Source organism: Urocitellus parryii, chromosome 6 (genome assembly GCF_045843805.1).
Source record: "Urocitellus parryii isolate mUroPar1 chromosome 6, mUroPar1.hap1, whole genome shotgun sequence".
In the NCBI taxonomy this organism is placed as follows: Eukaryota; Metazoa; Chordata; class Mammalia; order Rodentia; family Sciuridae; genus Urocitellus; species Urocitellus parryii.
In genome coordinates, this window is record NC_135536.1 from 179,444,978 (window position 1) to 179,469,942 (window position 24,965).

The 24,965-nt window shown below is 39.3% G+C and overlaps 2 protein-coding genes across 4 annotated transcripts in view; one reads left to right on the forward strand and one right to left on the reverse strand.

Annotated features, from left to right (window-relative positions):
- Positions 1–6,101, reverse strand: part of Tti1 (TELO2 interacting protein 1) — a 50,146-nt gene extending 44,045 nt beyond the window's left edge. Inside the window, exon 1 of the mRNA XM_026383255.2 lies at positions 6,059–6,101. The gene's annotated coding sequence lies outside the window, so the exon portion shown is untranslated. The remainder of the gene's footprint in view (positions 1–6,058) is intronic.
- A 116-nt stretch (positions 6,102–6,217) lies between these two features.
- The window catches only part of Rprd1b (regulation of nuclear pre-mRNA domain containing 1B), a 49,523-nt gene continuing 30,775 nt past the window's right edge, over positions 6,218–24,965 (forward strand). For all 3 annotated transcript variants that reach the window (XR_003300289.2, XM_026383197.2, XM_026383198.2), the window contains exons 1-3: positions 6,218–6,740; positions 12,804–12,933; positions 20,619–20,752. Coding sequence is in view for 2 of the 3 variants with exons in the window: in XM_026383197.2 (XP_026238982.1) it covers positions 6,590–6,740; positions 12,804–12,933; positions 20,619–20,752 (415 nt within the window). In the remaining variant the exon portion in view is untranslated. The remainder of the gene's footprint in view (positions 6,741–12,803; positions 12,934–20,618; positions 20,753–24,965) is intronic.

A 24,965-nucleotide genomic window follows, 5' to 3' on the forward strand; every position in this document is an offset into this window, starting at 1 on the left:
CATTATATACAAATGTCCAGGTTCTAGTGGGGGAAAAAAAAAATCACTCATCATACCCAAAACAGGAAGAACTCATACTGAATGAAAAGGACAGTCTTAACAACTATCAACACTAAGATGACAAAGATGTTAGATTTGATTAACAGATTAAAGCAACCATGATTAAAATATTTCCATAAAGAATTATGAACATGCTTCAAACAAATGAAAAAATTGAAAACCTCAGCAGAAATATAAGATATAAAGAACAAAAGGAAATTTTAATTGAAAATTCATTACAAAGAAAAAGCTCAGAGGATGGGTTCAAGAGTAGAGTGAAAGGGACAGAAGAATGTATCTAAGGGCTAGAAGATTGAATAACAGAATTTCCCAGATTGCTGAGTGTGGTGGCACACATCTGCAGTCCCAGCTACTTGGGGGTCTGAAGTAGGAGGGTCACAAGTTTGACGTCAGCCTGGGCAATTTATCAAGACCCTGTCTCAAAAAACACAAAGGATCGCATCCCTGGATGTGGCTCAGTGGCAGAGTGCTTGCCTAGAATGTGTTCATCCCCATCTCACCCCAAACACACAAATGAAATAAACAAATAAAAAACAGAAGCTCAGGGGCCAGTGGGACTATCGCAAAAGTAAGAACCTCAGAAGGGAAGGAGGAAGAAGTCAGGGTGAACAAGTGCTTAAAACAAATAATCGTTGAAAAATCTATTTGAAATGCTAAGTGAACCCCAAATAATATAAACTTAAAGAAATTTACAAAAAGACACATCATTAGATTTCTGAAAACTAATGACAAAAAAAAAATCTTGAAAGCAGTCAGAGAAAAATAATATCTTGCTTACTAGGGAAAAATAATTCAAATGATAATAGATTTCTCATGAGAAACCATGTAGGTCAGAAGGAAGTTGCTTAGTAATTTTCAGGTGCTGAAAAGAAAGAGGACTGTCATTGCAGAATCCTAGGAATGGCTAACCCAGTGTGGTGGCACATGCCTGTGATCACAGCTGCACAGGGGTGGTGGCAGGAGGATCACAAGTTTGAGGTCAGTCTAGGCAATTTGGGAAGAACTTTTCTCAAAACAACAACAACAACAACAAGAACAACACACACACACACACACAGCTAAGGAAGTTCTCTGAACAGGAAATTTAGAAAAGAAAGGAATCTTGGAACATCAGGAAGGAAAACGGTAAGCAAAAAAAGTGTGAATACAACAGGCTTTCCTTATGTTCTTGAGTTTTCTAAATTGCATTTAACAGTTAAATCAAAAATTATAACGATGTCTGATGCAGTTCTAAATATGTAAGCATGAGATTTTAAAATTAATTATAAGTGGAGGGAAAAGAGATACAAAGGAAAGGTTTTTATACTTGACTAGAGCTGGTAAAGGCAAGTTACTAGAGACAGAAAGGAGTTAAAAGATAGTGGTTAAAGGGTAAATCTGGTAAGAAGACATAGTAAGACTAAATGGTTAAGCATAAAACAACAGCCACAAAATGTGTGAAATAGCCCTATGCCACGAGAGCCTAACATACATTCAAGTGCACGTTGAACATGTACAAAGATAGACCATATGCTCAGCCATAAAACAAACCTCAACAAATTAAAAAATATATATATACAGAATGTTCTCCAACTTCAAAGGAATCAAGGTTGGCATTACTAACAGAGAGATAACAGGAAAATCTCCTAACATCTAGAAACTACATAATCTATGGAACAAAAAGGAAGTTTAAGGGAAACAACCAAAAATACATAGAAATGAATGAAAATATAACATTTTATCAAAATCTGTGCAAAGAGATACAGCCAAGCTGAGAGAGAAAATTTACAGTATTAAGTCATATATTAGAAAAAGAAAAAGGTCTCAAAACTAAAATCCAAACTTTCACCTCTCAAGAACCTAGAAAAAGAGAAAAATAAACCTAAAGCAAATAGAAGGAAGGGAATAATAAAGATCAGATCAAAAAATTAATGACATTAAAAACAGAAAATAAAGAACATCAATGAAATAAAAACCTGGTTCTTTGAAAACATCAGTAAAATAGACAAACTTCTAGCAAGATTGGTACAGAGGGGCTGGGGCTGTGGCTCAGTGGTAGCATACATACATGTGTGAGGCACTGGGTTTGAGTCTCAGCACTGTGCATAAATAAATAAAATAAAGGTCTATCAATAACTAAAAAAAATACTTAAAAAATTTGGTGGAGAGGGGAATGAGTTAGAGAGGGAGAAATAGGAATATCATAAATTACTAATATCAGTTAAACATTTAACTAATATCAGTTAAAAATTTTCAATACAGAATACCACCAATAACTTTTTATTTTTTTGGTACAGGGGGTTGAACTCAGAGGCACTCAACCACTGAGCCACATCCCAAGCTCTATTTTGTATTTTATTTAGAGACAGGGTCTCACTGTCTTGCTTAGGGTCTTGCTAAGTTGCTTTGAACTCACAATTCTCCTGCTTCAGCCTTCTGAGCTGCTGGGATTATAGGTGTATGGAACCACTGCAGGCCCATCAATAACTTTAAACATATATTTGACAACTTAGATTGTATTAGTCTGCTTTTTGTGACTTTAATACCTGAGCAAGCTACTTAAAAAAAAAAAAAAGGTTTATTTTGGCTCATAGTTCTGGAAGGTGCAAGGTCTAGGAGTTGCATCAAGTGACAGCCTTCTTGCTGGCAGAGTTCTTGAGGTGGCACAAGGCAAGAGGCAGGGAGTGTATACTTGTGTGTGCTCTTATCCTCATTTTATGAAGCCATTTCAATTATGGGTCACCTTTCTAATGACCTTAAATAATCCTAATCATTTCTCAAAGGCCTCACCTCTAAATTTCACAGTCGGATTGTCTACCTTCCTAATGCCTCAGAGAGGAATTAAATTTCACATGCAACCTTGAGGAACATTCAGACCATACTCAAGCCATATCTATTTTGTAAAAACAAAATGGCTAAAACACAAACTACCAAAATCTACACATGAATTTGTCATTTAAAACTCCACATGTCAGAGGTGGCGGGAATATGAAAATGAATCTCCAGGCCAGACGGTTTCATTGGCAAATTCTACCAAACATTTAAAGAAGAATTAGCACAAATTCTACACAATCTCTTTTAGAAAAAGAAGAGGAATAAACACTTTTCAAATCCTTTTATGAAGCTATTACTATTATAGTACCAAAATCAAAGACAATACAAAACTTTTTAAACTACAGATCAATTTCCCTCATGAATACGGATGCAAAAATCCTAAACAAATTACCGAGAAATAGAATTCAGAAGTATAAATAAAAAGAATTATACACTAAGACAAAGTGAGGTGTGTAAGGATTTTGGGATGCAAGACTGGCTCAAAATCTGAAAATCAACCAGTATAATCAATATGAAAAGGCTTAAGAAGAAAAGTTACATAATCATACCATCTTCATTTTCCAGACTTCTTAATGTTGATGTGTCCTAGGACTCAAGTTTTTTCTGAACTTATTTCTCCTTATGACATCCATATTTTTCTCTCTACCCCAGAGCTCTCCCTTGCACACCAGAATCATAAACACAATTGCTTCTTAGGCCCCTATGTATACAATTGAATCTCTGTATCCATGGGTCCCACATCCATGGATTCAACCATAGATCAAAAGCATATAAAGGAAACAAAACTCCAAACATCTAGACTTTTCCCATCATTATTCCTAAATAATACAAATAACTATTTACATAGCATTTATATTGTATTAAGTACTCTAAATTACCCAGAGATGATTTAAACTATACAAGAGGACATGTGTAAGGATATATGCAACTACTGTGCCATTTTATATGAGATTTGTTATCAAAGGAGTTTGTTACCTGCCAGTGGGTGGGGGTGTCCTAGAATCAATGCCCTGAAAATACTGAGATATTGTACTTGGAAAAATTTCCAGCTGGATATGTCCAAATCCAAACTCTTGCTTTTACTCCCCAAACCTGCTCTTTATGCAACTCAGTAACTGGGAGCTCCATGCTTATGGTTGCTCAGGCTAACACCCGTAGGTGATTTATTAAACTCTCGTCTCTCACCGCATCCCATATCCAGCAAATCCTGTTATGTCTTCCCTAAAATATTCCCAGAATCTGTCCCTTTCTCACCACTTCTATGTGGCTTGAGTCATCCTTTTACCTGGGTTATTACAACTGTTGACAAACTGATGTTCCCGCCTCTCTTGTACCATGACTATTTTCTACCTAACAGATACAATGCTCCTCCTTTGTTCCAAACTGTCCAGTAGATTCACCTTTCATTCAGAGTAACATGTAAGTCCTTTATACAAGTGTCCCTGTCACGTGTGGTTTACTTTTCTGGGCTCATTTCTAACAACTCTTCTGGTTCCAGCCTTACTATCCTTTCTGTTCCTCAAAAAAACAAAAACCAAAATAACAACAACAACAAAAAACCACAAACAAACAAACAACCTAACGATTAGTCTAAAAGTTGGGTTTTCCTTTGCTTGGAAGGATAGCTTTTGGCTTGTTCTCTCATTTCTTTCAGGATCTGATCAGTGAGGCCCCTTCTTACAAGCATATACAATAGACTCCTGTATTCCCACACATATACATTCTTTATCTCCTTTACCCTCCATTTTATTCAATGCCCTTATCATTTCCTGACTCATATATTTATTTTTCTATCTTCCCCAGTAGAAAGCAAGCTTCTAAAGATATGGGTATTTTGCCTGCCTACAAGAGTGCTTCAGACTTTTCTCAAAAATTATCTGTTGAATGAACCACTGGCTCAGGAGTGAAGAATTTGGGATCAGACATCAGATAACCTTGATTGACTCTCAGCTCTGCCATTTCCTAGCTGTGCCCAAATAACCTTGGCTAGGTTACTTATCCATGTTTTATGCTTTCTCATATGTCACATAGTGATAATAATTCCACCCCACAGGACTGTTGTAGGGGCTAAGTAGAAGAATTTATGTAATGCACTGAATACACATAATTTGGTTTAGAAGCATGTAGTATGTGACAATGTTATTTAATATTGAAGGAAGTCTACATATGAACTCAAAAGCTGTACTTGTTGATGACTACATATTGACTGTGATTTTAGGTTATTCACCTCTTATATTAACTCAAGTATGACTCAAGTGCTAGAGTTAAAATGATGGCTAAGATGGAGTCTGTTCCCTCAAATCTTAGTTACAGGATCTTGGGTAGGCATGACGTCTCTGAGGCTCATTTGTTATACGGGAGAGAATATAATACCTGTTTCATAGCTTTGTTGTTAGGATTAAATGAGTTACTGGGTGAAAACAGTGTCTAGCACACAACAACCTCTGGATCTTAGCTCCGAGTATGATGATTCTGGTCTGAAGAAGGGATAAAAGCATATAAGCCGAGAACAACAATATCTAAGAAAGCACAAAAACAGATACCAACTAGAACAATATTTCCTAAATTGGCACCAGCCCCCCAACTCGGAAATTCAATGATGGTTAGGAAATTTTAAAATTCTGCTGTCTATGAAAACCTTCTACTATCCCTGTAGTAGTTGGGGGAAAAAAATTCTCTGATCTGATAACCGGAATGTAATACGTCAAAAAAAAATATATATATATATACGGTAAGGATTTAAAGTCTCCAATACTGTGTCCCCAGCGAGGTCAATGGACGCCCTGGGAGGGCAAGGGAGGGGAGGGTGCACGTAACTCCCCAATGAAGAAACCAGTTAAGGGCAGAGGGCCCAGAGGGTGTTTGATGGGGCAGTGCGGTCACAGACAGAATGTCAGGACTGGACATTAAGGGGTCATCTGGAAACTGAGTGGGGGCTCTCGGGGTGAGAAACAGCCAAGGCGTGGAGGCACGTGGGTGTCCTGGAAGACCCAAAGAGCAGCTTTCTGGGGGGCGGCCTGAGAGCTGGACACATACGGAGGTGAGGCCGGGGCCTGCCAGGTGAGAAAGAAGCCCCCTTCCCACACCAAGGTCACGACCTCTCGGCCTCATAGTCCTCTCACGATTCCCTTCCAAGGGCTTCCTTCTGCTGGGCTCCCTCTAGTTCCCGCCACTCTTCCCTTACCTCGTCTTCCAGTCTTTCCCTCACTCTCCCGCCTCTAGAGCCCCGCCGGAAATGACGCGCTAAGTAGCGCGCCGAACCGCGCCAGAAAGGTTCTGAGGAGCGGGAGAAAAGGCTCCGGTGAGACTCACTGCGCCGGCGTCCGGGCAGGAGCGCTCAAAGCGCTTTCCGGGGGCTCGGGGAACTGCCCTCTTTCCCGCGGTCTGGCTCCTTCGAAGTGGCCTGAACAAGGCTCAGAGAGGCCGCCGCTTCCAAAGGAACGTTTTTCGACAGCTCCGGCGCTTCTCGGTGCCCGGCTACTCTGGCCCTTGCCCTTTGACCCCGCTCTCGCGGCGGGGGTGAGAGGTCGGGTGGCCATCTTGTGGCGGCGGCGCGGGCGGCTGTTACAGCGGAGGCCCATCCCCTCCCCCTCCTTGCGCCCCTGGCAGTCGGCAAAAACGTCCCGCAGTCGGTCCGGTGAGGCCCCAATCGCACGCTAGTCCCGTCGCACTGGGCGGCCCAGGCCGCTCCCTGCCGGGCCTCACTGCCGCCACTATGTCCTCCTTCTCGGAGTCGGCGCTGGAGAAGAAGCTCTCGGAGCTGAGCAACTCCCAGCAGAGCGTGCAGACCCTGTCCCTGTGGCTCATCCACCACCGCAAGCACGCAGGACCCATCGTCTCGGTGTGGCACCGCGAGCTCCGCAAAGGTAGACGCCTCCTCCCACCCCGGGCCCGGCGGTGGGTGGTCCTCCGTCCGCCCGCTCCGCCGACCCTTAGCTTCTCAATCGATCCTTGCTTTTCAGGCTGAGTCTCTGCTCGCGCTTCTGAGATTGGAGACAATGTTACCCCCATTTCTAGGAGAAGGAAACCGAGGCCTAGGAAGGTGTAAGGTACTTGTCTGAGGGACCCGGGACCAGGGCTCAGGCGCTCAGATTTCCCCTCAGGCTGCTCCTGACACTTGTGACTATTATTCTCTTGGCGGCACTGCACTGGGCACCCGAACCGGCCCATCCTGCTGTGTGCCCGGTTCTGTGCTGGGTACTTGGAGTTAGAGCCAGTGGAGCCACACTGCATAGACCGAGTCCTGCACAGCCACTTAGTAACTGAGTGGTACTGAGCGATTTTCTTCATCTCCCAGTGCTTCTCTTTTCTCATCTGTAAAACAGCAAGGAGAGCTGCCACTTACAAAGGCTTTATTCCATGCCAGCCACTCTACTTACACCCTCACACTCAGTCCTCAGAACCGCCTTGTGAATGGGGTAACCTCACTCACCTGCCATTGATTTCAGGTCCCATTCAGGAACTGACATTCATTGGGCTCAGCCAGTTATGTGCCAGGCACCGTTTTGAACACTATATTTACAGCAGGTTGCCTCTGCCAACTGCCTTGAAGTTAAGCCTGACTTTGCCACTTACTGAACACAGCAACTTAACCTGGCTGCCCCTTAGTTAACTTATCTGCAACATGAAGGTAGTGATAACTGATAGTACTGTGTCTTTATCATGTGCCAGGTGCAGTGCTCATATCTTTACATACATTGTCATTTTTAAAAAACTCTTAGGGCCTTATGCAGTAGGAGCTTTTAGATGAGGGAAAACTTTAGGCTCAGATAAGCAAATTGTAGTGAGAAGTAAACAGGATTATCCAAATGAACATTTAGCATAATGTCAGACACAGTGTAGCATTCAGTAAATCATGGTGATATGGACTATGGATTACTCAGCGTGATGCATGGTGTCTTCTATTTACTTATTTTTTTGTATCAAGGATTGAACTCAGGGGTACTCGATCACTGAGCCACATCCCTAGCCCTATTTTTTGTATTTTATCTAGAGACAAGGTCTCATTGAGTTGTTTAGTGCCTCACGGTTGCTGAGGCTGGCTTTGAATTTGCGATCCTCCTATCTCAGCCTCTGGGCGCCACCACATAGGCAAGGCATGGTCTTTGCCTTCAAGTTGCTTGCAGTCTGGTGGGGAAAGATGGGCACCTTCACTGCTGTTTAATACCCTGATGAATTTCGTAACAGGTGGAAGAAATGAATCTATTCTGGACACCCTATAATGCAGTGGACCCTTTGTAGTATAGGAAGTGTTCGTTACTATCTGTTTTCCAGATAGTAAAAATGAAGTGACTAAGTGGTATTTTCAAGTCTTCTGAACTGGTGAGGCTCAGACCCCAAATTCTAGGATTCTTTCAGGAGACCCAGTTCCCCAATTATGATATGATGTAGATCCCCTCTACTGTAGGTAGTAGGGAGGTAGAGCCAAGGGCTCCCAGAGTCTGCTTCATGTACTCCACTGTAGCATTCAACACTCTCTTTGATCATCTTAAAATTGTCAAGAGTCTGTCTCAGATGGCACTTCTCTCATGAAGCCTTCTTGATTCCTCACCTACCCTCTTTGAGTTATTGAAAAGTTACAATTTGGAGAGTGTGTTCATTGAAGAAGCTCCATTATCCCTAAAGTCAAATGATAGAGCCTTATGTTGTAGGTAGGCCAGCATTACCCCCATTTTATAGATAAGAAGATAGCATAGAGACTGAGTAGCTTATTCAGGGGCATATAGCTGGGATATGAGCCCAGGGCTCACTGATGTCAAAACTTGACTGTACCCAGTGTCTCAGTCTACTTAATGCATGAAGATGGTCATCTGATTCTGACCAAACCTATCATGTTTTTGTTTAGTAGAATTAATTACATTAATTAGCATTTACCTCATTCTTTTTTGGTTATGCCTTTTTCACTAGGTTGTTTTGAGTAAGAAATTTGACCTGGTTTTTCTGTCATGCATCAGCATTTAGCATAGGGCCTGTTAGACTGTTAAAACATAGTTTACGAGGGCTGTGGCTGTGGCTTAGTGGTAGAGTGCTTGCCTGGCACATGTGAGGCACTGGCTTTGCTCCTCAGCATCACATAAAAAATAAATAAAGTTATTGTGGCCATCTACAACTAAAAAAAAAAAAAAAAAAGCTTAGGAGTTAAATCGTGGTCTCGATACCATTTTTGTGTTTTAGTAAAGTATCTAAATAGCACTAATAGGGTTTTCTGTGACAGTAGCAGTGTGTTATTTGTGCTTTCCAACAAGGTAGCACTTGCCACATGTGGCTATTGAACATTTAAAATGTGTGACTAAGAAACTAAAGTTTTATATAAATACAATTGAAAATTTATTTCCCAAGCTAGCTACAAGTTGAGTGTTCAGTAGCCATTTGTGATTAGTGGCTACCATATTGGACACTGCAGAGCTATTCTTTATTGAGATGCTTTCTTCTCTAATACCCATGCTTCTTTCATGTTTTGAAAATGCCCCCACACTAAAATAGAAAAGGATTCTGTGCCCTTACATTTAAATTAACTAGCCCCATAGGTTCTAGCCCACCTTGAATCTTTAAAAGTGGATATCTATATCTATGGTGAAGTCATCTTCCCTGAGGTGTTTGTTCACAGACTGTCTGAGTTGCCATCAAAAAATTTATGAGATTTACAAAAATTACTTTTTCTCCCTTAAATACTACTTCTATTCCTAGTGTGTTACTTTTTTTTTTCCATTTTTTTTAAGGATTTTTTTTTTTTTTTTTTGGTACTGGGGGCTGAATCTAGAGGTATTTTCTCACTGAGCTACATCCTCAGCCCTTTTTATTTTTTATTTTGTGACAGGGTCTTACTAAGTTGTTGAGGCTGGCCTTGATCCTTTTGCCTCAGCCTCCCAAGTTTGCACTAAGATTATAGACATGTGCCTCGGTTCCCAACAGGAATTATTCTTAATTCATCCCCTTAGGCTCTGTTCCAAGTAGAACACCTTCTTGATTGAACTCAAGGGGCACTCAACCATTGAGCCACATCCGGAGCCCTTTTTTGTATTTTATTTAGAGACAGGGTCTCACTGAGTTGCTTAGTACCTCACCGTTGTTGAGGCTGGCTTTGAACTCCTGATCCTCCTGCCTCAGCCTCCTGAGCTGCTGGGATTATAGTGCCACCATGCCCATATACTTCTCCTCTTCTTTATGGAATAGTTTGATGTGCTGTCTTTTTGGATGAATAATTTTTTTTTTTTTTTTTAAGAGAGAGAGAGAGAATTTTAATATTTATTTTTTTAGTTTTTCGGCGGACACAACATCTTTGTATGTGGTGCTGAGGATCAAACCCGGGCTGCATGCATGCCAGGCGAGCGCGCTACCGCTTGAGCCACATCCCCAGCCCAAGGATGAATAATTTTTTTTTTTTTTTAAGAGAGAGTGAGAATTTTTTAATATTTATTTATTTTTTTAGTTCTCGGCGGACACAACATCTTTGTTGGTATGTGGTGCTGAGGATCGAACCCGGGCCGCACGCATGCCAGGCGAGCGCTCTACCGCTTGAGCCACATCCCCAGCCCCGATGAATAATTTTTAATAGTGTTTTTTTTTTTTTATCATGCCTGAATATAGGTAAATAGGCCTTTTTCCCCGAATTACTTAAGACTTTCTTTAGACATCAAAACCAGCCAAACAAGCAAAAAGTTTTGATTAGTCATTTGTTTAAACTTTGTTTAGAAACTAGTTTTACCAGTTTTGGATGAGCATAACTTTTTGGTGAAAAGTTCTAATTTGTCATATTAGAAATATATATCTGAAGTTGAGTTATCAACCAGGGTTGGGGTAGAGGGGGGTGTGTGTTGCATGTATTATTGACTACATGTGTTTTAGTGCTCTAGAGTTCATTCTGTAGCCCCTTTACACATAGGGTGCTCATGTTGACTATTCAGGATGCTGAATGTGGATGTCTACAGTTTTATCCTAAGTAAATCGCCATTGTTAAGTTTGGAGGTGATGAAGAGTAATTGGCATTGTAGATATCGAAAACCTTGGCTCTTGAACATATTGGCTATCATGTTTGTAATACTGAAAAATAAGTTCGACCTTGAGTGTTCAAATGATATTTTACAATATGGATTCTAGCATTTTTTAAACATAAAGTATAGGGACTTTGTAAATTAGTCAAATTTGCTTTGCTGAAGATCCGTTTTACATCATATCCCCTAACTTTAATAGCATTGTGAACTCGTTAGTTTATTTAATGCAACTTCCCTGAACAAGGTTTGCTTTTTTAAAAAATAGAGCCTTTTGTCCTAGTCATACCTTTGTAACAAGAGTGGGTATTGTAACTGTTGACATTTTGGTCCTGCTTTTGAATAATAACTAGAATAGTTAAAGATAGTTGCAGGTTACCAATATTCTTATCAGTTGACCATCTAAACTGGGTTATTACCAGAAGGTTAATACAGTTCAAGATATCCATATTTAATTTTATGAGCATATTAAGGCATTAGTTTAAACTACAGTGTGCTTTAAAAATCTTGTTTTTAACTTGGGTTAATTTCCTGTAGTTACGTTTTAAAATGTCAGATTTTATGCCTGCTGTGTCAGAACTTATACATGCTGTGTGCATTTCAAAAGAAACAGAGAAATGGTTTCTGCGAACAGTAGAGCAAGGAATAGTTATACAGGTGTGTAAAAGTTGACAGAGCTTTCCTGAGGCACTTTAGCATTGGAGAATAAACTTAGTGTTTTAAATTATCTAATTATGTTCATATATTTATTTCTTTTAAAAGAAAACTGGGACCAAAAATGGTAGTGATGTAACTTTACAGTTAAGAAGTTATGTGCATAGAAGCTAGGAAATTCAGTAATGTTCCCCCAAGCAACTATAACTCAGACATATTGCATGAGGTTTTTATGGTTTAATATATGATACCAGTTAGAGTAATAGAAAATACTACGCTTTGTATATATAGCAGAGAAAAGCTATGGATTTTGTGGGAGCCATAATTTTGCATACCCAGATTTCAGATGTGTGTAAATTTTCAATAACGATGTAGCATTTTTGCATATCTGTTTGAGATAAACAGCCATTGATACATCTAGAGATTTATGTGAATTTGTAGAGTTGATAACAGACTATGGTTATTGGAGTACCAAAGAGAAATTCTCAGTTGAGCATAAATTACAAGCATGTATTTTAAAATTAAAACTTAAAGTTATCTTTCATTTTAGATTATTTAATAAATTAAAAGTACATTAGAAATATTTATCTTTGTAGTATAATAATTGAAAGCCTTGGTTTTAACGTTAATATTGACTGTTTATCCTTTGGGAATTTCCTTTGAGTTGTCTTCATTTTTATTGTCAGTTCATTATCTTTGTTAAAATTATACAGAAATGAAGCTGAACTCCCATTCCCTCCTAAATTATACCTCCAGACCTGTTATGTCAGAGACCTCCAGGAGCAGATAATGTTTATCTTCCCCCACTCCCCCTCCTGGTACTGGGAGTTGAACTCAGGGGCGCTTTGCCATTGAGCTATATCCCAGCCCTTTTCTTATTTTTAATTTTGAGACAGGGTCTTGTTAAGTTGCCTAGGCTGGTCTCGAAATCTCAGCTAGCTAGGATCATCATGCTGACTGATAATTCTTGTCTTTTTTTTTTTTTTTTTTTAAAGAGAGAGTGAGAGAGGGAGAGAGAGAGAGAGAGAGAGAGAGAGAGAGAGAGAGAGAGAGAATTTTTAATATTTATTTTTTAGTTCTCGGCGGACACAACATCTTTGTTGGTATGTGGTGCTGAGGATCGAACCCGGGCCGCACACATGCCAGGCGAGCACGCTACCGCTTGAGCCACATCCCCAGCCCCTAATTCTTGTCTTAATGTTCCTTAGAAATAGACTTGTGGCACAAGAATTGTGAATTAAGAATTTCTTTGGTGTAAGTTAAATTATCCTTTTCTCTTTTTTTCAGCTAAATCAAATAGAAAACTTACATTTCTATACTTGGCGAACGATGTCATCCAAAACAGTAAAAGGAAAGGACCTGAGTTCACTAGAGAATTTGAATCTGTCCTTGTGGATGCTTTTTCTCATGTTGCCAGGTATGTTGTCGGAGTTTTGTTTTGTTTTTAAATGCATTGCCTTTCCCACTTTTTCATTCTCTTTTGTGATAGCTTTTGTAAATTGACAGCTTTGTTCTACACAAGGAATGTTGTGGAGGCCAGATTGTAGTTTGTGTTTTTCTGGGCCCCTAAGAACTGAGTCCTGTAAACATTATGATGCATTAAAGAGATTCTGCCTGGTACTAGAAGCACATCTTTTCCCCTGATATATTCATTTATTGAATTTATTTCTTGAGTATGGTGTTTTTTGTTTTTTGTTTGTTTGTTTTTGGTTTTGCTGAGTTGTCTCATTAGCTATTTATAAGGAAAAAACAAAGCTAAGTAGTTTAAGAGTCTTTTAGTAACATATCTTCAATAGCAGAGATTAGTTACTTATGCCTTCTTGTTTACTTCCTTCTGAATGTCTGGATGTCTGTTACTAAAAATAATCATTATCATATCAAAAATAGTAATTATTAGTATGGAAAAGTAGGTGTTTGTTCTGGCCAAATTGTATTGAGTCTGCAACTGTTGTGTTTTGTGGGAGAGAGGACTGACTGGAGCCAGACTACACCTATAGTTAATACAGCATACATTGGATTAAAGAGTTTATAAATAATCTTTATTTATTTAAAAACAACAACTTTTGTGGGCAAAAGTTGGATTCCCAAGAGGAGCAAAGGAGAACTGGTTTTCAGTGGACTATTATGTTTATAAATAAATATATATAAAAACATAGATCTTTGCAGAAGGAAGTTGGAAAGAGCAAAAAGAGACTAGTGGGTCAAACAGGAATTGTTCTAGGGTCTAAGGTGTCAGTGTAAGGCCTTACATGGGAAATTAAGTTTGGCATTCCTTAAAGTATTTGAAAATTTAAAGGATTAAAATTTAAAAATTTTTTAAATGACGTTTAACTTTCTAGGGATGGAAAAACATTTTTATTTGTTAACTGCATAGCTAGCTCTTTTGATGAACATGGATACTGAAGTAACAGTGTGTTACCAATTTCAATTACTGGATTCTCTAGAGTAGACTATTATAGATAGCTATCTGAAACTGGAAACAGGAATTTCTTCTTTTGATGAGATTTAGTTCAGTTTCTTAGACACTGGCTGTCCTCCAAAACTGTTTGAGTGACCGTGGATGTATTACATAACTTTTGTTTTTCCTTTGGTTCTGGGGATTGAAATCAGGGGTACATGATCACTGAACCACATCCCCAGCCCTATTTTATTTAGATACAGGGTCTCACTGAGTTGCTTAGCACCTCACTTTTGCTGAGCTTGGCTTTGAACTCACAATCCTCCTGTCTCCGCCTTCTGAGCCACTGGGATTACAGCCCTGCGCCACTGTGCCTGGCGTATTACTTAACTTTTGAGCCCAAGTTTCCTAATTAGTTAAAAGGGGTTAGAATATCACTTATCTTGTTAGGGTTATTTTGAAGGTGAAGTAAGATAATTTGTTGAAAAGTACATAGCACAATGCTTCATCTGCATTCTTTTCCTGTTCACTAGAATATGCTAAATTATAAGTTTCCTGAAGGAAAGGACCATGTTCTTTTTCTGTTGTTGTTCTTTGCCGTATGCCAGGGATCTCCTAAGGGTCTGGCACAAAGCTGTTGGGTTACATAGCTTTAGGGAGTACCATTTATATAACTTGATGAAAATGGTGTCCCAAGATTTGGGCAATTTTGTGATATTTGTTGAATGAGTTAATTAATATTTATTCATTGGGGAAAAAGTTTGGTCTAGGGAATTGGCTGAAATAATCTCATGTAGAGACAGTAAACACTTACTTATAAATGGATCAATAATTTTTAGCTGCCTTCAAACTTATATTATGCTAAGTAGGAAGGAATGGGAGAAGAGGAGTGGGTAATACCAGGATTAAAAATTCCTTTTCTACTCGAGAACAACCTAAAACCTATCTAAGCAGGAGGCACTGTGAAAACATCTTGTCAGATTCATCCTGGTCTTTCTCTGTAAAAGCCCTAATTCCTTTCTTTTGCATTCTTCTAGTTCTTTCAAGGTCCTGCTTGGGTCTCTATTTAGGATGCCCGTGTTTTTAGGGTCCTTTTCCCCACTGCATTATTACAACAGAAGTCCAGCCACTACTTCAATCCTGATGCACCTTCTCAACTGACAGTAGCCTAAAATATGTTCTTTGTATGCATTTTCTGTGACCAGGGTAGATTTGTCTTAATAGCAGTTTAATTAACCAGATTATATACTTATTATCTACACAAGTGTCTTTGTTTTGTTCTCAGTTTGGAATTGTACAGACCATTTTTTATTCAACATGCATTTGAGTGTCTTCTGTGTGCCAAATACTGATCCAGACACCAGGGGAGCAGCAGGACTAAGGCAGGCAAGGAGGATGGAACGAACATGACACTTTCAGGGAGTGATAATATGAACAGAGCCAAATAGGTGGTGCTCTAGAGTGGGACCTCTTTTTGGCAGTGTGATTAAGGAAAGCCACATTTAGAAAGGAAATGACATTTGAAGCAATCATCCAAAGTAGGAACAGCTATTAAAAAGAACCTAAGATAGGAATCATCAAGAGAAACAGAACGAAAGCACTGTGCTTCGAACACAGTGAGTAAAGGGAGAATTGAAACCCAAATGACATCAGAGAGGTGGACAGGTAATAGTCATGTAAGCCTTGGGAGAGGACTGTATTCTATAGGATGTCAATTAAGATTTTAAGAGGGGAAATGATATATTCAAACCTACATTTTAAGAAAGATCTTTCACAATAGCTAAGCTATGGAAGCAACCTAGGTGTCCTACAACAGATAAATGGATGAAGAAAATGTGGTATATATACACAATGGAATATTACTCAACCATAAAAAAGAATGAGTTTATGACATTTGGAGAGTATTATGCTATATAACTTTCCTGTGCACATATATGAATATACCTCATTGAATCTCTACATTGTGTACAACCACAGACTGGGATCCTAATTAGAATAAGAGGTATTCCATGTTTGTATAAATAAGTCAAATTATACTCTACTGTTATATATAATTAGAAAGAACAAAAATTAAATTTTTTTAAAAAGAAATTAAGTTAAATCATTTTTCAAAAAAATTCTTCTTTAAAAATGGTGTGGTGTGGAAAATGGCTCACAGAAACCAAGGAGGCATAGACCTGAGTTAGAAGGCTATTGCTGTAGTACAGGCTATAGTGACATTAACTTGGATTAAAGCAGTGAGAAGATAGCTTCTATTGATTGATTGATTACTTTGTGGGTGGACTTTTTAAAATTTATTTTTATATTTTTCGTTGTAGATGAACATAATACCTTTATTTATTTATTTATTTATGTGGTGCTGAGTATCGAACCCTGTACGTCATATATGCAAGGCAAGCGCTCCACCATTGAGCTACAACCTCAGCCCTGCAGGGGTAAAACTAATAGGATGTGTAAGAGTTGAGTGGGAGCTAGTCGCTAGGGAAAAGAGAAATCCCAGATGATTTTTTGATAATAAGTGGATAGGTGAAGATACTTTTTTTTTTAATATTTATTTTTTAGGTGTAGATGGACACAACACAATGCCTTTATTTTTTATGTGGTGCTGAGGATCGAACCCGGGTCCTGCCCGAGCTAGGCAAGTGCTCTACCGCTGAGCCACAATCCCGGCCCTGGTGAAGGTACTTTTTACTGAGCTGAAGACTGGGGAAAATATTTGATAGAGGGAAAGAAATTGGTTTGGCCATGTTAACTTTGAGATGGCTGATAGAGAGTCCAAGGGGTGAGGCTGGGGAGGCAGATGGGCAAAATAGGCTGAAACTCAGTAGAGACATGAATTTGGAAGTTATCCCCATACATACACATGATATTTATTTATTGTACTTGTTTATGGGTCTCTAAGACCACACCCAGGTTTGATGACTCCCTGGGAGTACTCACAGCTGTGATTTATTACAGATAAAGGAGACAAAGCAAAATCAAAAAGGGAAAAGGTACATGCAGTAAGACTACAAGACTCCAGGAATGAACTTCCAAGGGTCCTCTCCCAGTGGAGTCACACAGGCTTAATTAATTTCTCCAGCATTAAATTGGGATAGCATGTGTGTAGTGCAGTCTAACTGGGAAGCTCATTGGAGATTCAGCACCCAGACCTTTCACTGGGCTCAGTCATGTAGCGCACCCTCTGCCATCATTCCAGGCTCCTAGAAAGAAAGCAGTTGTTTCTTTGGAACCATATTGTTTTTATGATTAGTTTAGACACATTAAACCACACTGATCAGTTAGGAAATACTGGGAACACTCCTGAAATCCCAAGGCCCAACTTGTCAGCAGGCCTCTCTGAGGGTAGCGGGTTTCAGCATTCTGTGACCTCTTTCTGAACAATTGTGAAGGAGCGTTTCTGCTCCATCTTTCCTGGGGTGTTGTCAGAAATGCTGAGCCTGCTGAGTTAGAATTCGTGCCCCTCATAGGCCTACCACAGGCCTGCTGAGCCTGGGAAAAACAGGCACACAATTATGGTACTTTTATCCAGGAACTGCAGGAAGAAAAGCCCCTAAAGGCCTCAGGTGTCCAGCTGACACTTCCAAGCTGCAATGTTGTTGAGGGGTGGGGGCGGGCAGGTATATACACATTGTTTACTTTTTTTTAAAACATTTTTTTAGTTGTAGATGGCCACAATAACTTTATTTATTTTTTTGTGTGGTGCTGAGGATCAAACTCAGTGCCTCATATGTGTGAGGCAGGTGCTCAACCACTGAGCTACAAACCCAGCCCACGTTGTTTACTTTTTGTTGTTATTGTTAATTGTTATTGTTTTGGCACCAGGGATTGAACCCAGGAGCACTTAACCACTGAGGCACATCACCATCCCTTTTTTTTATTGTATATTATTTAGAAGTGGAGTCTTGCTGAGTTGCTTAGGGCCTTGCTAAATTCCTGAGGCTGGCTTTGAACTCGTGATCCTTGTGCCTCAGCCTCCTGAGCCGCTGGGATACAGGTGTGTGCCACCACGCCCAGCCACATTGTTTACTTTTATGGTCAATTTTGCCTTCTGTATGGAAAAAAAGTGAGCATTGATTGATTTTAGAATTAAAATATACATGAAGTGTTCAACATAAAAAAATTGATGAGACATATGAGCAGGTGCAGTAGCATACACCTATAATCCCAGTGTTTTGGGAGGCTGAGGCAGTAAGATTGTGAATTCAAAGCCAGTCCCAGCAACGGTGAGGCACTAAACAACTCAGTGAGCCCCTGTCTCTAAATAAAATACAAAATAGGGCTGGGGATGTGGCTCAGTGGTTGAGTGTCCCTGAGTTCAATCCCCAGTTCCAAAAATGAGAGAGAGAGAGACATACAAAGTATATAGGTTATTATTTGTCATCTTTCAATTCATTCATAGATTCATGGCAAAGGTTTTTTTAGTCTTTTTTTTACTTAAAGATTTCTCAATTTAGAATGAAGTTGGTGCAACCTATAAAGATAATGCCCCTTGGGGCTGGGATTGTGGCTCAGCAGTAGAGCGCTTGCCTAGCACATGTGAGGTACTGAGTTCGATTCTTAGCACCACATTAATTGAATAAATAAATGAATAAATAAAGGTATTGAGTGCATCTACAACTAAAAAAAAAATTTTTTAAAAGATAATGTCCCTTATTTTGTAAATTTGTTTTGTTGCTTTAGTTGTGTCTGATTCCAGATGCAAAAGTGACTTCAGTTCACTGTAGTTACTTATTGCAAAACCTCATCAGTGAAAAAAAAAATTTTTTTTTTTTTTTTTGCTTTTTTACCTATAACTTTGAAACTTATCTAATAAAATCTTGCTTTGCTATACTGCTCAAGGAAATAGCCTATTCTGGCTAGTTAAATTCACTAAGTTTGGACCTCCTTTTTAACGTTAGCCTTTAATAATGAAAGCCCTTGAAAATATTTTGTGGTGGGGTGCTGTAAGTGCATGCCTGTAATCCCAGCAGCTCTGGGGGTTGAGGCAGGAGAATCTTAAGTTCAAAGCCAGCCTCAGCAACTTTACAAGGCCTTAAGTAACATAGCGAGACCCTGTCTCAAAATTTAAAAAAAACAAAAACAGGATTGAGGATGAGGCTCAAGTGGTTAAGCATCCCTGTATTCAATCCCTGGTACCAAAAAAAAAAAAGAAGGAGGAGGAGGAGGAGGAGGAAAATGAAAATTGGTTTCCATCGTTCCATTGTTAAGTAATATGGCAGAAACTATACTCAAAACCAGTCTTAAGTCCTAACTATTCCCAGGAATGGTGGATGGTGGGGCAAGTAGGTATTATGCCCCCTTAACTCAGTTCTCAAGTATTTGTTCTCATGATTAGTATCTCTCTGAAGTGTACAGAGAATTTACAGATAACAGATTTTTTTTTCTTTTATGGTAAAAGTATCAACCACTTAAGTTTTGGTTCAGTGCTATGAGAAATATCTAAACTTGTACATATGATGACATCAGGGACTTCACATCCCCCCTCAACTTTAAAAAATTGTTTTAGTTGTAGATTTGCCTTTATTTTATTTTTATGTGGTGCTGAGGATCAAACCCAGTGCCTTCCACATGTGAGGCAAGCGTTCTACCACTGAGCTACAACTCCAGCCCAGGACTTCACATTTCTGCTAGACACATGCTTAATATGGCATTTGAGCCCTCTCTAATTCCACTCTTGTCTTCCAGATTCTTCTGCTGTTTCCAACCTGCCTTATATACTTCAGCTAACTGAATTTCTCAACCTCTGCTTTCTTTTTCCTTATTCCATTTTGGGAGTTCCATGCAAAGGAGAGGCAATAGCATGAGCAAAGCTCCGTGCATGAGAAGGAACAAGTTCTGGGTAGAAAATATGTTTAGCTGAGGGCTAAATTAGAATTAGACAGAACCATTGACAGGAACCAGTGCACATGAGGGAATTCTGTTCCCTTTCAAGAAGTCTTTTCTTACTCTTCTGCTTGTTGACATTTTTATGGTGGGTGCCAGATTTAGAGTGCCAGCTGTGTTCTACATCAAGAGTGTAACATATTTCCTAATTTCTTTCAGATATAACTTACTAAGGACCTCCCTATTCTCATTGTGTTCTAAGATTATCAGTGAGACACCTGTGTGTAAGCTTGAAACACAGACTTAGCCCAGTGTTAAATAATTAGGAAGTAGTTAAAAGTTGAGGTCAGTCTTGGCATATGTATGTACAAATTGAATTTATACATGCAGAGGTTTGGTGTGTTGGTGTGGTGAATTTTTCATTGTAAACATTTGTTTTTGTTAATCTTTCTTTTTTTTAATTCTTAAAAGTTTTGGCCAATTTTAATTTCTAGCAGAATGTCTCCCACTACATTCCAGTTAACGTTTTCTTTTAAAAAGCAAACTGTCAGAATTGATATGATCAATTTTTGATAATATTTTGTCTGTAAAAATTGGCCATTGGATCATCTCCCCCTCTCCATTTGCCCCATCTTTCAAAGGAGAAAAAAGATTTCTTCTGTGATATGATTGCTCTCTCTTTCCCACCCACCACAGGAAGAATGTAGTTTCTGGTCAAGTTTTGGGTATCCGAGTAATACAACATGTACTTTACTTTTCCTTCTGTTTTTAATTATGTAAATCATTTAGTCAGTTATTGATTTTTTTTAAGTAGATCTGTCCTAATTAAAAGCAAAAAATTTTAAGCTTATATATATCTTTTCATCTTTTCTGGGCAGAGAGGCAGATGAAGGCTGTAAAAAACCTTTAGAAAGATTGCTGAACATCTGGCAAGAACGAAGTGTGTATGGCGGCGAGTTCATACAGCAGCTGAAGCTGTCTATGGAGGACTCCAAGAGCCCTCCCCCCAAAGGTAGAAACATCACCACATGTTTACAGCTCTTGGTCTTTGCCTACTTTCGAATCAAATATGAAAAGCTGCAATGGGGGTTGCTGTGAACCACGAGCAATTTTATGATTCTTCAGAGAGAGATGATCATGAATGATGGTGAGAATTTACGTAGTGCTCGCAGTGTGCAAGCCTGGTTCTAGTATTCATGCTGTTGATTCTCTCCCTTCCTAACTTCTGCTATGTGTTCTCCTTGGCTCTCTCCTGTCTTTCAGAGACTTTCCTTGCACAAGCGTAAGGAGCAACAGAGTTGTGGTTAACTAGGAAGTACCTTATACTAAGATTTTGTTCTAGCCTCGCTGTTAACTATTACAGGATCTTGAATAAGTCCCTAAGCCCTCTGAGAACTTGGTTCCTATTAAATATAAATGTGGGTTTGGAATGTACTTTAAGATTGTTTGCTTGTTGTCTAAAATGATTTTTTGTTTTTATTGAGCCCAGGATATCCTTAGGAAGTAAGTGTGTGTGTGTGAGTGTGTGTGTGTGTGTGTGTGTGTGTGTGTGTGTGAGAGAGAGAGAGAGAGAAGAGAAGAGAATAAGAGAATTTTACCAAGTTCTTCAAAAGGGCACATGTTATATATATATTTTTTTCTCTATAAACAGTAAGATCAAATGTTATTGGATAATTTGTCTTCTGGTTAAGTTGGCATAACATGTTTCTCAGCTTCAGATCTGATCTGATTTTGCATATGTACTCACTGCCTGGAGGATCAAGTCCAAGGTCTAATTGTATTGAGGACCTTTCTAATCTGAAGTAGCCCACTTTTTTAGATCATTCCCTTGGCCATTCTCTCATATATGCCCTATTCTTTGCCTATTCTGAATTACAAGTTTCCCCTCTGGATGCTCTGCTGGCACTCACCTCTTCTTCTGCATCTGCAGTTTACCTCCGCCTGAGATGTCCTTTTGCCCCTTTCACTGTGTGAATGTGTTCTCCAAGTGCTTCTCTCACTCTGATGGCTTCCTTGCTTGTCTGGGCACATGTAACCATTCCTTCCTTATTCTCTGCTACCATATACATGCTCTGCTATAGAACTTGCTGGAATTAGCATGCGTGACAGTATCATTCATTCAACAACCCTAACTATGTACCCTTTATGATCTCTTCTAGGTCTAAAATGATATGCATTTTACAGTAATTTCTAACTTTCCTGTGAAACTAAAGGTTAGAGGCTTTCTAAGATGACATACATGTTTTCAGGCTACAAGTTATTGTTGTTTTACTTGGAGTTGTTAGGAAATAATTCTAGGGTCATTCTGGTAGGAGTTGCTGAAAAGTGAAATGTTTGCTGCTTTGGATTCTGGTAGTGTTGGTATTGTGTCCTTTGGAGGTATTTATTTTGTACAGCTTTGGGGAATTATCCAGCATTATTTTCTATAATCTGCCTTTCAATTCATTTGGTAAACAGTGCTGGTTTTTTAAAGCACTTTTAGGTAAGCAGAAGGGCTCTGGAAAAAGAATGCTTGAAGCCATGTCAAATTTCAGTTCAAGCATTTGGTGGACATGTGCTTTGGGTGAATGGCTAAGCTAAGTGCCATAGGAAGGAACAGGAGAAGAGTGGGAAACAGGGAGCAGCCAGACAAATGGGGGATGTGTGGCAGTGGTGGTATGGAAAATCGCTCCGTTGGGTTTCTGATTTTTTTTTTTGTTTTTTTTTTTAGTCTAGACACACATTAACAATAAATAACAAAGGCAGTAACCATGTGAAAGATAATGCTAATCTAAAGATAATTTCTCTTTTCCTGTTCTTTAAAGAAAAAAAAGCAAGTTGCAGAGGTTTCAGTGTGTGTTGGTCTCAGCCAACTCGCTGTGTTGTCCTCTGGACCTGAGTTTTCAGAAGGTTTTACGACAACTCTTTCAAAATATTGATAAGTTCTCCAGAAGTTTTCATTTCCAAATTTGAATAGTCCTTTTATATTCTGGCTTTTATTCATGGGTACTTCTTTGTCTTGAGACAATGTTATAAAGTTTTTGAAATAATAAATTTCCTGTGGAACTTTGATTTCTTACTGTAAAGGAGCATGCATGAGCTTAGGAATTCTGTTTTAAAACTGTAGATTGAATTTATATAACTGTCTCAACAGGTGCAAAGCCCAGGTGTTCTAAAGTTGCCTCTGTTCTTGGGAATACTCAAGTTGTTGTTTGACTAGATAGAACTTTATTATGTACTTGAATCACATAGTGTCGTGCAAATGTGGAAGAATTTAAAAAGGGAAGGTAGACAAAAAGAATGAGCATTTATCAGGTAGCTGAAATGTACTAGTTTATCTTCTGCCTGCCTTGTTATTTTCATCTTTAAAACTACTTCATGAATTTGGTATTATTTTCATATTTCAGGTGAGGATACTAAAGCTTAAAAATACATGGCAATTTTGTTGAAGGGGGATATAGGTGAGAAGTGGCAGCTTTAAACCCAGATCTATATGATCTTAAGGCTGACCTTCTTCATAATGTTTTTTTTTTCCCCCCCTGAAAGCCCAAGGATCTAGTACACTTGAGTTGTGACATGAGTTCATGAGGAGGTTACCCAACTTGCCTGGACATTAGTGCAGTTTAGGTATTCAGACTTACAGAGTTATGAATCTCAGTTCTCACTGCTAAAGCCTTGTGACCTTGAGCTTAGCATTTGACCTCTGAGCCTCAGTTCTCCACTATCGAGGATGGTTGTTGTTAGTTACACTTTATAGGGTTGTGGTGAGGATGAGTTAATACAGGTAAGATACTATCAGTGGAGCAATGAAAATGACTTTTATTTGTCCCTCTCATTCTAATAGTTAATATTCTGAGCATCCGTATATGAGCCAGTACCTCAAGTAGAAGGAGACTTACGATATTTTCAGTCCCTTGGATTTTATGCAAGGCTCAAGGGCATACTCATTAAGAGCAGAGCTCTGGGCTTGCCTGGGTTCCAGACCAGTCTTGGTGGCTCTGTTCAGTGAGATGAGGGGCAAGTGCTTTTTAAAACCATACCTCCAGGGTTAACCCTTTATTTGTTTCAGTTTCTTTCCCACGAGTAATGTCTAATGTGCTTTTTAAAAAATTTCCTTTATTTTTCAAGGAGGAGACAGAATGAAGCAGCTGTTGCCAACAGTATTTCCTGTTTCTTTTTTAAAAGTAATGTAAAGCTTGGTGCCGTGTTGAGTATGGGTAGTTCCCGCTGCATGGGAGGTTGAGGAGAGAGGGATGCTGAAGTCAACAAGAGTTGGAGACCATCCTGGGCAACATAGTGAAATTTGGTCTGAAACAAAAACAAATAAAAGTAATGTAAAACTGAAGGGGTGTGTGTGTGTGTGTGTGTGTGTGTGTGTGTGTTTTTAAGAGAGAGAGAGAATTTTTTTTAAATATTTATTTATTCATTGTAGATTTCAGCAGACACAACATCTTTGTTGGTATGTGGTGCTGAGGATCGAACCCGGGCTGCACGCATGCCAGGCAAGCGCGCTACCGCTTGAGCCACATCCCCAGCCCTGTGTGTGTGTTTTAATTGCAGAAAATTTCAAGTGTATCCTTCAGAAAATCCAGCTTTGCAGGTAGGGAGCTGTGTTTATAAGGTGGTTTGGGAGCCTTTAGGCCAGCTTTTTTGCCTTAAGGTTAGTTTCACAGTCTGCCATAGTTATCTGAAATTCTACCAGTAAGGCCTCTCAGAGGCACACTTTCCCCTTAGGTAACCAGGATTACTTGAGGGTTAGTCAAATACAAGGCTTCCTGGAGACATAAAGATGGGTCCAAGGATATAAGAGAAGGTGCACAGAATGAGGACAGAAGGACATTAGCCTCCCGTAGTGCCATCCTGCCTGTGCGGAGCGGTTGAGTAAAAAAGGGAATGTAAATAAATACCATGGTCAGAAGCTGGATTGATTGTTGAAGGCTTATCTTAACTTCTGATGTAGGAATACAACGGGCATATTTGCTGGGTTATTATTAATGGCTGTCTGGATCAATTGAGAATTCTGGGCATCATAACTGCTAACTTTTTAGCTTTAATAATAATTACTGGCATAGCACCAGCACTTTCCAAGCTCTGAGACTCCTCCCTTCATGAGGGTGTACACTCTGGTCTGTCACCCCTTTTATAGGAGGTGGAGGAATAAGACACTTAATGTTCTTCTCAAGAGAAGAAGGCTTGCCAGCAGTCATAAAACAGCAATGCCAAGTACTTTTAAAGAGAGGCCCAAG